Consider the following 15,406-nt stretch of genomic DNA (forward strand, 5'->3'; position numbering starts at 1 on the left):
AACTACCGCACCATCAAGGCACCTTCTGTACTGAGGAAACATACCTTTAAAATAAAGTGATGTGGTGGCCACCCCTTTCAGGGGATTAGACTTAACTATCACTGATGATGGGACAACTCTGACATCACACATCTCCTATGTAATTAATTCAAATGAAGAAGTATTACTACAAAAAAATGTTTAACCTGAATTTAATCCTAAGGAAACAATCAGATAAACCCAGAATATAGGATGTTTTACAGGACAACTGGCCTGGAAGCTTTTTTTTAATAAAAGTAAATATCATGAGAAAACAAAATCAGGTGACTATTAGAGTTTAAGAGTCTTAGAGACATACCAAATGTGATGTGTAAACCTGGACTGAATCCTAGATTTAAAAAAAAAAAAAAAAAAAAACTATAAAAAACATTTTTGGTAAAATCCACTCCTCGGAAGGAAGATGGGGCAATCTACTTCTGTAGGGATATTGCCTCGGAAACCCAAGGAGGAGTCGCTATGAGTCGGGTCCGACTCGACGGCACATAACAACAATAACAACATGGTAAAATCGGGAGGAAATTTAAGTATGAACTACATATTAGGTGATACTATGTTAATTTTTAGGACGTGTTGATGGCAGCGAGATTATTATTATCTATTAATTACAGAACCACTGGCTGCTACGGAGTCGACTGTGACCCATGGCAACCCCGCGTATGTCAGAGGAGCATTGTGCTCCATGGAGTTTTCAATGGCTGATTTTCCAGGAACAGATCGCGAGGCTTTTCTTCCAAGGTATCTCTGGATGGGTTCAAACTTCCAACCCTTTAGTTAGCGGCCAAGCGGGTTACCTGTGTATATCACCGAAGGACTCCTGACTATATCGAAGAATGTCTTTATTCTTTGGAGTGATATTAAAGTATCTAAAGGTGAATTCTTATGTCTGCAGCTTTCAAATAGTTCAATAACAAAATGTACATAAAAAAAGAGACAAAGCAAATTGTGGAAAAATGTAAAACCCTGGTGTATCTCGGTAGAGGGTTATTTGCTGAATTATTCTTTCTACAGGAGCTCTGGTGGCGTAATGCCTAAGGCATATGACTGCTAACCAGAAAGCTGGTGGGTCACTCCTCAGAAGGAAGAGTGGGCAACCTACCTCTGGAGAGATACTGCCTTGGAAATCCAAGGAGGGTTCACTACAAGTCAGCAGTGACTTTGGGGTTTTTTTTTTTTTTTTTTTTTGGTATAGATATGAAGATTTTCAAAATAAGAAGTTGAAGGGCTAAAAACAATTTCCAGACTGTACCTCACCCCACCCCCACCTCCCAAAGGAAAAGAAAGAGGAGAGATTTCCAGATTATTTTCTCCAGTTCAGTAAATTTGGGGAGGGTCCTGGGAATCTGATTTAGCAAGCTCCAGCTGATTCTTATAACCAGGTAAGTTTAAAAACACTATTTAACACTGGAGATTATCTGCATCTATCTTTTATCCCTAGAATTTGCTGGCAGCGGAATAATGTCCAACTTGCTTTGTATCCTCCATGGCACCATGCCAGTAAATGTTTACTGAGTGAATTCATGAGGGCAATTGCCAATCATGTAAGAACTGATTATATTAAGGATAAAACTGTACTCTAAGGAAAGTTCCAGCCCCAGAGATGTTTGAAGTCTGTTACCAAAGATGCAAACCTAGCATTCTTTTATATGGTTATAGAGTTTCATTCAGCAAGCATCTTTTCTTGTCCATGAAGTAACAGAGACAGGAAAGACAAGAAAATAGAAAGGTAGTTCAAACAAATTTTCACTGCAACAAAATCCATGATACATCAAAAATTAAATCGACACTGCTAGATACCACAATTCTAGTTTTCAAGAGACAAAGGTGAAAAGATAATGGCTCCCAAGCTCCAATGAAATGTCAGAAAACAGACTTGTTCTTGTTGTTTAAGATATAAACCTACATGGATGGGAGAAAAGGAAAGTAAAACAGCAACAAAATTTTGCTGGAAGTGAGAAAGAAAATGGATGAGGGATAGAGAAATTGAGGGGAAACTGAGTCTGAGGCAGGCAGTGGAAAACACCAAGAACCAACCACCACATGTTGGTATCCAGAAAGGTCAAAATCAGTAAAACCTGGTATATCTAGAAATGGGGTGATGAGGCAGTTAAGATGGTTAAGTTTTACTTTCTGGTCAGCTTATGCAGTAGTAAGATTTCCAGATCCAGTCCCCACCCTGGCAGAGGACTGGTGGTACCTTGTCTGGAGAGAGAAAAATAAGAGGGTTCTCTGGACTGAGGAACCCTAAATTCAACTGGGATAATTAAGTTACTGCTAAGACTTGCCACTCTCCCCCATGCCACTTTCAGAAGGCACACAGCCAGGCCTATACTCCAGAAGCAGAAGTGCCCAGGAGTCACAAACCACACTTGCAGTCTACTCCCAGGGCAAAGTAGTCATAAGATCATCCAACCTCAAGGTGAGGAAGGGCAATCCACCAATCACTATACCTTTCAGAAGCAGATTGCTAGGTCCTTCTTGTAAGACATCTCTGGGTGGGTTCAAGCTGCCAACTTTTCGGTCAACAGTTGAACACTTAACTGTTTGTACCACCCAGGGTCTCCACACATCAAAACAAGGGAATAAAATAATGTCTTAAGTATCTAGTGTTGTCATAACAGAAATGGGTGGCTTTAAAGAACAGAAATTTATTTCCTCACAGTTCTGGAGCCTAAAAGTCCAAATCAGGGCACGGCCATATGATTTCTTCTGTGAGCCTCTCTCTAGTTCCTTGTACCTGCAGTGGTCCCTGCAACCTTGGTGTTCCCTGGCATCACCAATGTGTGTGTATTGTTTCTGTATCTATTCTGTTGTTCCTATAACTCAGAAATGATTTGCTTTCGGACCCACCCTGTTTGGTTATAACATAACAAAGAAAATCCAATTTCCAAACAGGATTATAGCCATAGTACAGGGGCCAGGATTTCAATGCATATTATTTGGCAGGAACACTTCAATCCATAATAAGTAAGTAAGAGGAAGTCAGGAAACAGAAGACCTATGAAGGGCACCATAGAATGATGAAGGGAAGGCTGAGGCTGTCAACTGTTTCTCAGACGTAAAGGAGTAGGTCAGAAGGCGCTAGGGGAGGAAGGATGGCTTCTTCGAGAAGGTACCCCAATAGAAGTCCTGATGCATCTGAACACCTTAGATGAAGACTTAGAAAACTGATAGAGTTTGGAGTTCAATCAGTAAAAGTACACAAAACATAAAAAACAAGCCAATTATTGGCTCTGGAAAAAAACAAAAAGGTACACAGAAATCAAAATATAATGTCCAACACGGCTCACTGTGAATAGCATTTAAATAATCATACATGCAAATACTAAATGTTGATCTCCTGAAAAGTAAAACAGATTTAAATGGGGGTTGGGAATAGAAGGTGATAAGCACACGGGGAAGAAAGTAAAGTGAATAAACATTCATCTTCCAAAGCAGAAGGTGCTAGCTAGTATCTACAACTTCTTGAAAAATCAAGAAGCTTATGATTTAGTGGCATGAAAGTAACACCAAAATAATAACCTAAGAGAAGTTAAGGTGCTTGTCTCTGGGTAGGGGAAAATGGTAGGAAGGGATGCTGTTTCTCCTAACAAAGCTTGCAAAAATTATTTGACTTTTTAAACCACTGTATTTTTATACAGATAACATATTATATGTGTTTCCCTCTAAACCATGCTATGCTAGTACTGTTTTCCTTGATTACATCACTTCCGTATGTTATGTATAGACTTACTATTTATTAAAATAAGGTATGTGCATGTATAACTTTGATTATTTAAAAAAACTAAAGGAAACTCAAGCGCAGATTCTGTCTAGGAAGCTTCCTGGTAGGCTGGCATGATTTTCACTTCCATCCATCAAGAAGTTACCTAGCATCTCCTATGGGCTAAGAGCAAGGCCCTACGTGCTAACCAAAAAACCAAACCCACTGCCATGGAGTCGATTCTGACTCGTATTGACCCTACAGGAAAGAGTAGAACTGCCCCTACAAAGTTTCCAAGGCAGTAAATCTTTACAGAAGCAGGCGGCTTTATCCTTCGCCCAAAGAGGAGCTGGTGAGTTCAAACCACCAATTTTCTGGTTAGTAGCTGTATGTGTTAACACTGCATCACCAGAGCCCCTACAGCCTACAAGGGCTAAAACACGAAAGACACAACACCTGTCCTCACACATCTGATATTTCATTAAGAAAACATATGCATATAAAACAGCTCAAGTGCAATCCAAATTGTGATATGATCACCACCCAGTGGGTGGTACAAAAGAGTTATGTGGTAGCAAGAAAGGGAGATTCTAAGGCAGAGCAGACAATAAAAGATTTAGGAAAGATACAGGAAGTGGATGATAAAGACTAACAGAACTGAAGAGAGAATAAGGAAAGGCACTTCTGGAAGGGGAACTGGCTAACAACGAGGGTATGTAGAATTTGGAAGCATGGACAGTTTTTACAAAGAGGAGAGATTTTACTCCTAATGGGGGTAGGGAACAAATCATTAAAAAGGAAAAGCAGATTGTAGAAAACATAGGTATCACTGTTGACTTTTTAAATTTTCACTATCCCAGACACTCAATCAGAAGAAGCCCTGTCATTCTTCCCTGCAGTGTTTCAGATGAAGCATCCTTAGCTCATTATCATCATCACTGCTTCCATCAGAGTCTTAATCCCCTCATCCCTAAAATCATCCACTTCAAAGGCTGGAACAAGACCTCCCAGGCCTGTCTGTCCTGGCTCCTGCCTAAGCAGTGCCATGACTGCACTTTGTTTTCACATTCCAACCCTAAACTACTCTGCATTCCAAGAACACTCCCTGCTCTTGGTGGTCACAGGAACTATGCACAGGCTATTTCTTCTATCTTTCTTTCCCCTGTTAACATCTACAAATCTATGTGACTTATGGATAATCACAGAGATGGCAAAACTATGAAGAGGTAAGATCTGGATTCTAGCCCCAGCTCCCAGGCCTTCCTGGGCTCAAATCTTGCCTCTCCATAGTTTTACCATCTATGTGATCATCCATTTACCTAATCTCTCTTGGCCTTAATTTCCTCATCCCTGAAGCTGTAATAATCATAATACCTATTTCCTAGGGTTGTTGAGATAATTAAATGAGCAGTGCAACTAAGAATTATGCCTATACATACACGGTAATCATTTAACAAATTAAGGGATTATAATTGTCAGGGCATAGTATTTAAAACATTTAGCTGCTACCAAAAGGTCAGCTATTCAAACCCACCAGCCTCTCCACAGGAGAAAGATGAGGCAGTCTGCTTCCATAAAGATTACAGCCTAGGAAACCCTATGTGACAGTTCTACTCTGTCCTAATGCGTCACTATGAGTTGTAATTGACTTGATGGCAGTGAGTTTGGTTTTGGGTTTATCATCATGATAATAATTATTCAGCTTTAAGTGGCTTTCCTCTTGGTTCTCAGCTTTTCCTTCTAATAAAATGCAGAAAAAGAGATGAATGTACCGTAAAATTCACTGAGCAGAAAGATTATTAATAACCACTGTTGTTGTCCAGTCAGCCCTGACTCACAGCAACCACATGCACAGTGAAACACAGTGCTGCCCTGTCTTGTGCCATCCCCATCGTCAGCTGCAGAGCAGACCATTATGATCCACAAGGTTGTAGTAGCTGACTTCTGGAAGTAGACTGCCAGGCCTTTCTTCCTGTTCATCTAAGTCTGGAAGCCTCTGAAACTTGTTCAGCATCATAACATGCAAGTCTCCACTGACAGGTGGTGGCTGTGCATGAGCTACATTGGCTGGAAATCAATCTCAAGTTTTCCATATGGAAGGGGAGAATTCCAGCACTGAACCACTACTACCCCCATTAATAACCATTAAACCAAAAAAACCAAAGTTACTGCTGTCAAGTCAGATCCAACTCATAGTGACCCCTCCTTGGGTTTCCAAGGCAGTATCACTAAGGAAGTAGATTACCCAACCTTCCTTCTGAGGAGTGGCTGGTGGGTTTGAACCGCCAGCCTTCTGGTTAGCAGTCAAATGCCTTAGGTACTATACTACCAGAGCTTCCTTTAACAACCATTATCAAAAATTAAAAAAAAAAAAAAAAAAAGACATCATTATTGAGTCAATTCCAATTCATGACAACCCCATGTGCTTCAGAGTAGCACTTGCCTCTGTAGTACTTCCAACAGCTTTAATCTTACAGGAGTAGACTGCCAGGCCTTTCTTCAGCAGTGCTGCTGAGTGGATTTGAACCACCAACCTTCCAATAAATTGCTGAGTTCAAACCAGTTGGGCCACCCAGGGAACTATTACTAACCACTGAAACTATTTATTGAATGCCGGCTTTGTGTCAAGCATTGTGCTAAGTAAGCAACCTCACTGTACTTTCATCCTCATAACAGGACCTTAAGAGTCACCTGGTAGCACAGGCCTAAGGCACTTGACTGTTAACCAAAAGGCTGGCAGTTCAAACCCACCAGCCACTCCTCAGAAGGAAGGTTGGGCAATCTACTTCCATAGTGATACTGCCTTGGAAACCCAAGGAGGGGGCACTAGGAGTCGGTCCAACTCGACGTCATATAACAACAACAACGAGGTGGAGTCAGGATTTGAACCTGGATCTATTTGACTTCAGAACTTACTAAAAGGGGTCTGTTTCTCAGAATTTTGGCACCCATCTACTCTCATCCTTCAGACTCTCTCTTCCTCCCTTCCAAAACTAGTCATCTAAACACTCATTCTGGGGGCTTGAACCTTACCCTTTGAACCAGGAGCCCTACAAGAGCTTCCTCTGCTCCACCTTCTGCCGCAGCCAAGCTGTACCAGACAAGATGGTGTTACACAGAGGCAGTTTCTAGAGTTCACTGAAGTCACTTTCCCAAGTCCCCACTCACCTCGGTAATCAACTCTTAGTAACTCAAGTTAGCAGGTGGTTCCATTTCAGTTTCTATCTAGCGGCAAGGATTCAAAAGGAGCTCATACTGAGAGCTATTTCTAGTGCAATTCTGGTACTTGGTAAAGTATTAATAGCAGCAATTAAAATATGGTCCCATCGAATCGATTTTTTTAAAGAAAAAGCATGGTTTCTGCCTCTCCAAGAAGAAAAGGAGATACAAGGTCCACCACCTGCTTTCAAAGTTCCCCCATCCTGTCCTGTATCAAGGCAGCAGGCTGTAAAGTGATGACAGAAAGGAGAACCACAAACACCAAAAGCCACGAGGTCACGCTCAGCCCTGGTTCCTCTCACTGCTCTATGCCTCTCCGATGGGCCACCACGACAGGGCCTCCTACGGTCAGCTCCGCCTAGAGCACCCTGTCTTCCGTGGGAGTCACCACGCGCGCCCCCACCGCCCACCGGAACCGTCCCGAAGGCGCCGCTGCCCACTGCTCGCGCCCACCCGGGACACCTCGGCGCACCCTTGGGGGACGTACCGTGCTGGTAACATTTCGTACCAGAATAGTTAAATGCTGAGTAATTTTCCTGCGGAGCAAACAGTCGGTGCAGGGGGCTCTGCCAACGGCAACAGCATTTTTATCCTATTTAATCAACAAGGCGGCCGCGGCCGCGGGAGTCCCCGAGAGCTGCGTTCCTGCGCGCGGAATCACTGAGCCGGGAACCCTCACCCACTCTCGAGGGCGACGTGGCCGGCACAGGGGCGCCAGACCGAGGCTACATGCCCCCCCCCCCCGCGCACACACCCAGACCCCGACCCTACGCCGCGACGGCAGTGCCGCCGCGCACACCCCTCCAAAACCGCCACCGAATCATGCGCGAAGGGAGCGGGAAGGTAATTCCAGAGCAACAGGCTGAAGGCACCGTGAGCACACTGTTTGCCCGAGGACGGCGGAAGCTTCAGACCGCTCGAAGCCCATGAGTCGCGGTCACCATGTCCCAAGTTCATGGGTAACTCCGCTCAGGTCACTCAGTCTCTGCGCCGGGGCCTAAGTAGTCCAGAGGATCTGAGCCGAAGTTTACACCGATCGTTTTTTTGCAATAGTGAAAAGGTGACGAGGAAATCCAAATCTCCCGCAAAGGGGGAGTGGGGGGGAGTAGGACAGGCAGGTACAGCCCGGGGCGGGGGAGATGGCTCTAAGAGGCTAAGAGGAAGACCCGGAGCCGGAAGGCTGCCCCTCGGGGAGCGCACACGCAGCAGGCAGCGCGGGCGCTCGCAGCCTCGCCACCACTCGCCGACCCTGGCCCCGCTGCCAGCGCCCGCGAGGAATGAATGGGGGCTTCCCGGCCGGCCCCTCGGGCTTGCACTCACAAGCAATGTAGGCAACCAGGGCGATGCCCAGCAGTAGCTTCATCCTCCTGCGGTTGATGGCAGACACCAGGCGCAGTAGCGCCTTGCTCACCATCCCCAGGAGCGACGCCAGTCGAGGATACTGCCGCGCGCCGGGGCCCGCCTGCTGCACAAAGCGCGCGGCAGCAGCGGCGGCCAGGATAGCGGCGGCAGCGGCCGTATGTAAGCCCCGCCCCCTGGCTGTCCCGCGCTGGCTCCGCCCCCGCGAGCCCGGCTTCCTGCTGGTGGAGCTACTGCGCAAGCGCAACTCCGCCCCCTCTCCTCCACCGCCATTCCCCCCTCACTCTAACCCATCCCAGCATCTCCCTGTCCCGCAGGCGCAGTTGCTGCAGCTCGCAACTTGGTTTTCGAAGAATGTGACTGGGAGAATTAGCGCGGGCGTGGGCGCCGCACATGCGCGTCCTGGAAACTGCAGCGCGTGCGGGGCTTGTTTTCTTCTTTTCGTGGTTCTGCTAGAAACCAGTACTACTCGGTTTGTTAGGAAAGGTGTGTCTCTAAAACAAGCCCATATGCTTCCCGGAAGACAAGACTCTGGTCCTTGTGGTTTCAGAACCTTGCCTAGTGTGTGGGATGTAGTAGGCAGTCAAATGTTTCTATGAAGCAGAATACTGTGTTCATCTACGCTATTTTTTGATCCTTGTAAAACCCCACATGATTAACTTGGCATGTCTTTAAAGTTTTTTGAACGCCTCTCACAGAAAGTTGACTTTTTTCTGGGCTGGCTATTTGGCTTCTGGAATTTCAGTAGTGGCAGCAAAAATGGTAAATCCCTTAACAGCCTGAAGTCAAAACTAGGTGCATTTTTTTTCTCTGCTATGAACAACTAGGATGTCTCTTTTTAAAATAAAGAATTTTTTAAGTACTATTTTAAAAAGTAAGAGCTCTGGTAGCATAGTAGCTAAGGCACTTGACTGCTAACCAGAAGGCTGGCGGTTCAAACCCACCAGCCACTCCTGGGAAGGAAGATGGGGCAATCTACTTCCATAGTGATACTGCCTCGGAAACCCAAGGAAGGGTTGCCATGAGTCGGTCCGACTGGATGGCACATAACAACAACAACAACATTTTAAAAAGTAGTGTTTGATATACACACACACACACACACACACATATGTATGTATGTATATATTTGTTGTTGTTATGTGCTCACAGCGACCCCTCCTTGGGTTTCCTTGGGATACTGAAGTAGATTGCCCAACCTTCCTTCCCAGGAGTGGGTTTGAAAGGCCAGCCTTCTGGTTAGCAGTCACATACATGCCTTAGGCACTACACTACCAGAGCTCACGCTCGTGCTCTCTCTCTCTCTCTCTCTCTAGATCGATAGATATGTATATAGATATATATGCATATATATGATAAATTTAAAACAGGAAATGAGAGGATGGAATCATTCCTTACCTGTGCCTAGAAAAAACACTGAACATTTCATCATGTGTGTTCAGCCCAATCTTTTTATTAGTGCTTGTATATATTGTTGTTGTTGTTACATGCCGCAGAGTAGGCTCTGATTCATAGTGACCCTATGTACAGCAGAACAAAACACTGCCTGGTCCTGTACCAGCCTCACAATCCCTACTATACCCAAGCCCATCACTGCAGCCACAGTGTCAATCCATCTTGTTGAGGGCCTTCCCCTCTTTCATTAGCCCCCACTTCAGCAAGCATGACATCCTTCTCCAGAGAATAATGCCTTCTGACAACATGACCAAAGTAGGTGAGACAAAGTCTGGCCATTCTCGCTTCCAAGGAGAATTCCAGCTATGCTTCTTCCAGGACAGATTTGTTAGTTCTTTAAGCAATCCACGGTACGTTCAGCATTCTTTGCCAACACCACAAGTCAAAAGCATGAACTCTTCTTCGGTCTTCCTTATTCATTGTCCAGCTCTCACATGCATATGAGGCGATTGAAAATGCCATGGCTTGGGTCAGGCGCATCTTAGTCTTCAAGAAGACATCTGTTCTCTTCAGCACTAGAAAGAGATCTTTTGCAACAGATTTGCTCAATGCAATACATCTCTTGATGTCTTGACTCCTGCTTCCATTGGCATTGATTGTAGAACCAAGCAATATGAAGTCTCAGACAACTTCAATTTTTTTCCCCAGCTATCATGATGCTACTTATTGGTCTAGTTGTGAGGATTTTCATTTTCTTTATGTTGAGGTATAATCCATACTGCAGACTGCAGTCTTTAATTTTCATCAGTAAGTGCTCCAAGTCATCCTCACTTTCAACAAGCAAAATTGTCTCTGCATATCTCAGGTTGTTAATGAGCCATCCCCCAATCTGGATGCCATGTTCTTCTTCATATAGTCCAGTTTTTTGGATCATTTGCTCAGTGTACAGATTGAACAAATATGGTGAAAGGATACAACCCTGACACACTCCCTTTCTGATTTTAAACCATGCACTATGACCTTGTTCTATTCGAACAACAGTCTCCTGGTCTATGTACAGGTTCCTCATGAGTACAATTAAGTGTTCTGGAATTCCCGTTCTTCTCAGTGTTATCCACAATTTGTTATGATCCACACAATTGAATGCCTTTGCATAGTTAATAAAACACAAGTAAACATCTTTCTGGTATCCTTTGCTTTGAGCCAAAATCCATCTAACATTAGCTATGATGTTCCTCACACCACATCCACTTCTGAATCCAGCTTGCATTTCTGGAAGTTCTCTGTCAATATACCACTTTTAAATTATCTTCAGTAAGATTTTACTTGTGTGTGATATCAATAATATTGTTTGATAATTTCCACATTCTGTGAGATCACCTTTTTTTGAATGGGTATAAATATGGATTTCTTCCAGTCAGTTGGCCAGAGAGCTGTCTTCCAGATCTCCTGGCATGGATGAGTTAATGCCTCCTGCGCAGCATCAGTTTGTTTAAACATCTCAGTGGGTATTCCATCAATTCCTGGAGACTTGTTTTTCGCCAATTCCTTCAGTGCAGCTTCAACTTCTTACTTTAATACCATTGGTTCGTTATCATATGCTACGTCCTGAAATGGATGATCATCTACCAATTCTTTTTGGTACAGTGACTCTGTGTATTACTTCCATCTTTTTTTTTTTTTTTTTATGTTTCCTGCATCATTCAATATATTGCCCATGGAATCTTTCAATATTGCAACTCAAGGCTTAAATTTCCTCTTATGTTCTTTCAGCTTGAGAAATGCTGAGTGTGTTCTGCCCTTTCAGTTTTCCAACTCCAATTCTTGGCATATTTCATTATAGTAATTGACTTTGTCCTCTTGAGCTGCTCTTTGAAATCTTCTGTTCAGCTCCTTTATCTTGTCAATTCTTCCATCCACTCTAGCTACTCTTTGTTCAAGGGCAAGTTTCAGAGGCTCTTCTGACATCCATTTTGGTCTCTTCTTCCTTTCCTGTCTTTTTAATGACCTCTTGCTTTCTTCATGGATGATGTTCTTGATGTCATCCAACAATTGCTCTGGTTTTCAGTCATTGGTGTTCAATGCATCAAATCTATTCTTTAGATGGTCTCTAAATTCAGGAGGGATATAATCAAGGTCATATTTTGGCTCTTGTGGACTTCTTTTGTATTCAGCTTCAACTTGAAATGAGCAGTTGATGGTCTATTCCACAGTCAGTTCCTGGCCTTGTTTTGACTGAAGATACTGAGCTTCTCCATCGCATCCTGCCACTGATGTATATATATACATATATGATACACAAATACATGATAATACTGAAAGTATCATGGACTGCTAGAAGAACTAACAAATCTGTCCTGGAAGAAGTACCCCTGGAATGTTCCTTGGAAGTGAGAATACCCACATTTCTTCTCACTTACTTAGGTCATATTGTCAAAAGGGACCATTCCCTGGAGAAGGATATCATGCTTGTTGAAGTGGAGGGTTAGTGGAAAAAGGGGAAGGCCCTCAATGAGATGGATTGACACAGTGGCTGCAGTGATGGGCTCAGGTGTAGCAAGGATTGTGGGGCTGGCACAGGACCGGACACTGTTTTGTTATGTTGTACATAGGGTAGCTGTGAGTTGGAGCAGATTCGATGGCATCTAATAACAACAACATCTATCTATATGTGTGTGTGTGTCTTTACACACACATACACATATACACACATAGTTGTGGGGGTTAATTGATTTTATATGCAGTGGTGTGATGATCACATATGTGGTACTTGCATCTATTTCTTTGATAAGTAATTACTGAATGCTTACTGCAAGCAAGGAGATGTGTCAAAGGATACACAAATATTAGAAACTTATTGGATCTACAGGGAGACTGCTCCTACAGAAGAGAAAAGATCTGTGTGATGCCAAGTTAAGAGACACTCTGATATTACGTGCTAGTAAGCTATAAGCAGGGAAGGATTTCCCAATAAGCGAGGTACCCTGGACTTCCTTATTGACTAATCAGACATTGGAGCCTGCAAGATACATGCTGATCTTCAGCCAAAGGTTGAAATGAGAGCAGTGCTTCTGAACTCTTGGAACTTTAGACCTATTTACTAACGTGACAATCAATTACCCACCTCTAAATTTACTAGAAACTTCCAAGGAAAATGAATACTATGACTGTGGTAGTTAAAGTTGTATGTCAACTTGGTTGGGCCTGGTTGAGTGGCTGGGCAGCTGGTGGTAGTTATTCCCCATGATGAGACTGCCAATCATCTCCATGGTGGGATCTACCACAAGCAGCTGACTAGCTGCTTTAGGGATGTGTTCTGCTTCCCGAATATAAGCAGCAGCTTTACAAATGGTCTTTAGCTTATGGGGCACTTGAACCCTGCATGTAGCCATGTCATTGTTCAGCAGCCTGCCATGCTCTGCCAACCTTATGACTTTCGACGGACTTGAATTAATGGCCTGCCATGTGGTTTGGTAACATTGGGACTGTTGCCTTTTCACTTGTCAACCTTGGGTTTTTCAGCCTCAGTAGCTAGCAGCTGCCTGAGTGGAGAGATGCCTCTAGCTTCAGTGGGCCGGGAGCAAGAGGCAGAGCTGAAGCCCAAGGTCGAGGGGCTTTCACCCAGCCCTAGAGCCTGGCACTTAGAACTCGGACTTCTAGCCTCCTGAACTGTAAGATAATAAACTCTTGTTAGTTCAAGGCAACCCATTTGTGCTCTATTCCTGTCAGAGTGGCACTAGGTAACCAGAACAATGACTAACAATAAATCACAGCAGTTATATTGTACATACTGCAAATTACACAGCACAAATGACCAAGATTCTGATGCAGTTTCTCCCACCCCACCTTTCCCCATAACTCATTGAGAATCACTGAATTGAAAGAAGCAGTCTGGAGATTTCTCTAAGGGAAGAGATGTCAAAACTCTTTTCAAAAGATGCCAACCTCCCTGTTTCTGAAGTATCCAGGGAAGCTGCTAGATAGTACTTTCACTGAGGTAGACCTTTGGAATGAGAACTAAAAACCCTGCCTCAAACAAATCTGTTTTGTTTGTTTGTTTATCTGTGAGTCTAAGTTTCTTCATCATTAAAATTTTGGGATTGGGTTGTTAATTGCCATCAAGTCAACCCCTGATTTATAGCAACCATATGACTAAATAGAACTACCTCATAGGAATTTCTTGTCTGTAACCTTTATGAAAGCAGATCTCCAGGCCTTTCTTCCAAGGTCCCACTGTGTGAGTGGGTATAAACCACCAACCTTCCAGCTGGCAACCAATTACAAACAACTTGTGCCACCCAGTCTCCTTGTGATTTAGATCTGTGGTTTTTGAAAAATGATTAGGACAGGCGAAACTCTGAGCTCCTCTTATTCTATGATTTCATGATTTTTAGATTAAAGATAGGAGCTCTGGTAGAATAGTGCCTAAGGCACTTGACTGCTAACCAGAAAGCTGGAGGTTCAAACCCACCAAGCCACTCCTCAGACGAAAGTTTGGGCAATCTACTTCCGCAGTGATACTGCCTCAGAAACCCAAGGATGGGTTGTTATGAGTCGGGTCCGACTCGATGGCACATAACAACAACAACAGATTAAAGATAAGGAGCAGAGATGTGAGAAACATTTTGTTTTCTTGTTTTTGAGGTTTCCCTGAAGGTCAAATCAGATTGAAGGTTATACGATTTCAAATGTATGAAGTGGTAGGTAGGGTTTCTCCATACTTGTTATCAACTTAAGCAGATGTGAGATATAAGACATATGCTACTTCTATCTAGAATACTGTAATATCCAATACTCCTAATTTTTTTCTGCCACCAGAAATTATTGTCAACTTTTCCTGTCCCATTGGAGTAAGTTAATAGAAATAGCAGCAGCTCAAGGCTGGCGGTTCAAACCCACCAGCCACTCCTCAGAAGGAAGGTTGGGCAATCCTACTTCCGTAGTGATACTGCCTCGGAAACCCAAGGAGGGGTCACTATGAGCGCACATAACAACAACAACAACAACAGTCAAAGTGGCTGCGGCCACTGTCTTTATTGCCACCCTGAAGGCTGTAGCCAAAACCCAAATATCCAGCTCAACCAAAGCCAGAATTGAGGAGTAAACCATAGTATGTACCCAGTATGGGTGAGATGGTACAGAAAAGGCCTGAGGGAAAGGAGGTACCAAAAAGGTCCTTCCAAGCTCATTAGGGAAACCTGGACTTAGACACAGCCACTTCGCATGTTTTTCCTTTTCTCTTCCCCTCCTCCAGTCTGCTGTCCCATCTAAGCTTCTCCACAGTTACTCAGTCTCATTCCCTACCCCTCCTCGCCCTTGTAATCCTTTATTCTTGCAATATATATGTTAACAACAATATTTTTTTGAGCAAGTACTATTTATCAGGCAGTGTTCTTGACACTTCAGGTAATTAAAAAATGAATCATAATATGGAACCTCTCTACAGTATAAAAAGACAAAGAGGGGCAGAAAACTAATTCTTGATTAAAGTCCTACCATGTTCCAGGGACTGTTTTGTAAGATGTTTTTATTTATCATCGCATGTAATCCTTGTAACAGCCCACTGGTATGTTGTTGTTAATTGCCATGAGTCAGTTCTGACTCATGGTGCTCTTATGTATAACATAACAGAACAAAACATTGCCCAGTTCTACACTATCCTCACAGTGGTTGGTATATTTGAGTCCGTTGTTG

General features: G+C 43.6%; 1 protein-coding gene across 1 annotated transcript in view; it reads right to left on the reverse strand.

The window, feature by feature from the left end:
- Nucleotides 1-8,372, reverse strand: part of UXS1 (UDP-glucuronate decarboxylase 1) — a 155,574-nt gene extending 147,202 nt beyond the window's left edge. The window contains exon 1 of the mRNA XM_007959502.1: nt 8,279-8,372. Coding sequence (XP_007957693.1) covers nt 8,279-8,372 — 94 coding nt within the window. The remainder of the gene's footprint in view (nt 1-8,278) is intronic.
- Nucleotides 8,373-15,406: the final 7,034 nt, after the last annotated feature.

Source organism: Orycteropus afer, unplaced genomic scaffold (assembly GCF_000298275.1).
Source record: "Orycteropus afer afer isolate SDZICR_OR568_19922 unplaced genomic scaffold, OryAfe1.0 scaffold00017, whole genome shotgun sequence".
Classification (NCBI taxonomy): domain Eukaryota; kingdom Metazoa; phylum Chordata; class Mammalia; order Tubulidentata; family Orycteropodidae; genus Orycteropus; species Orycteropus afer.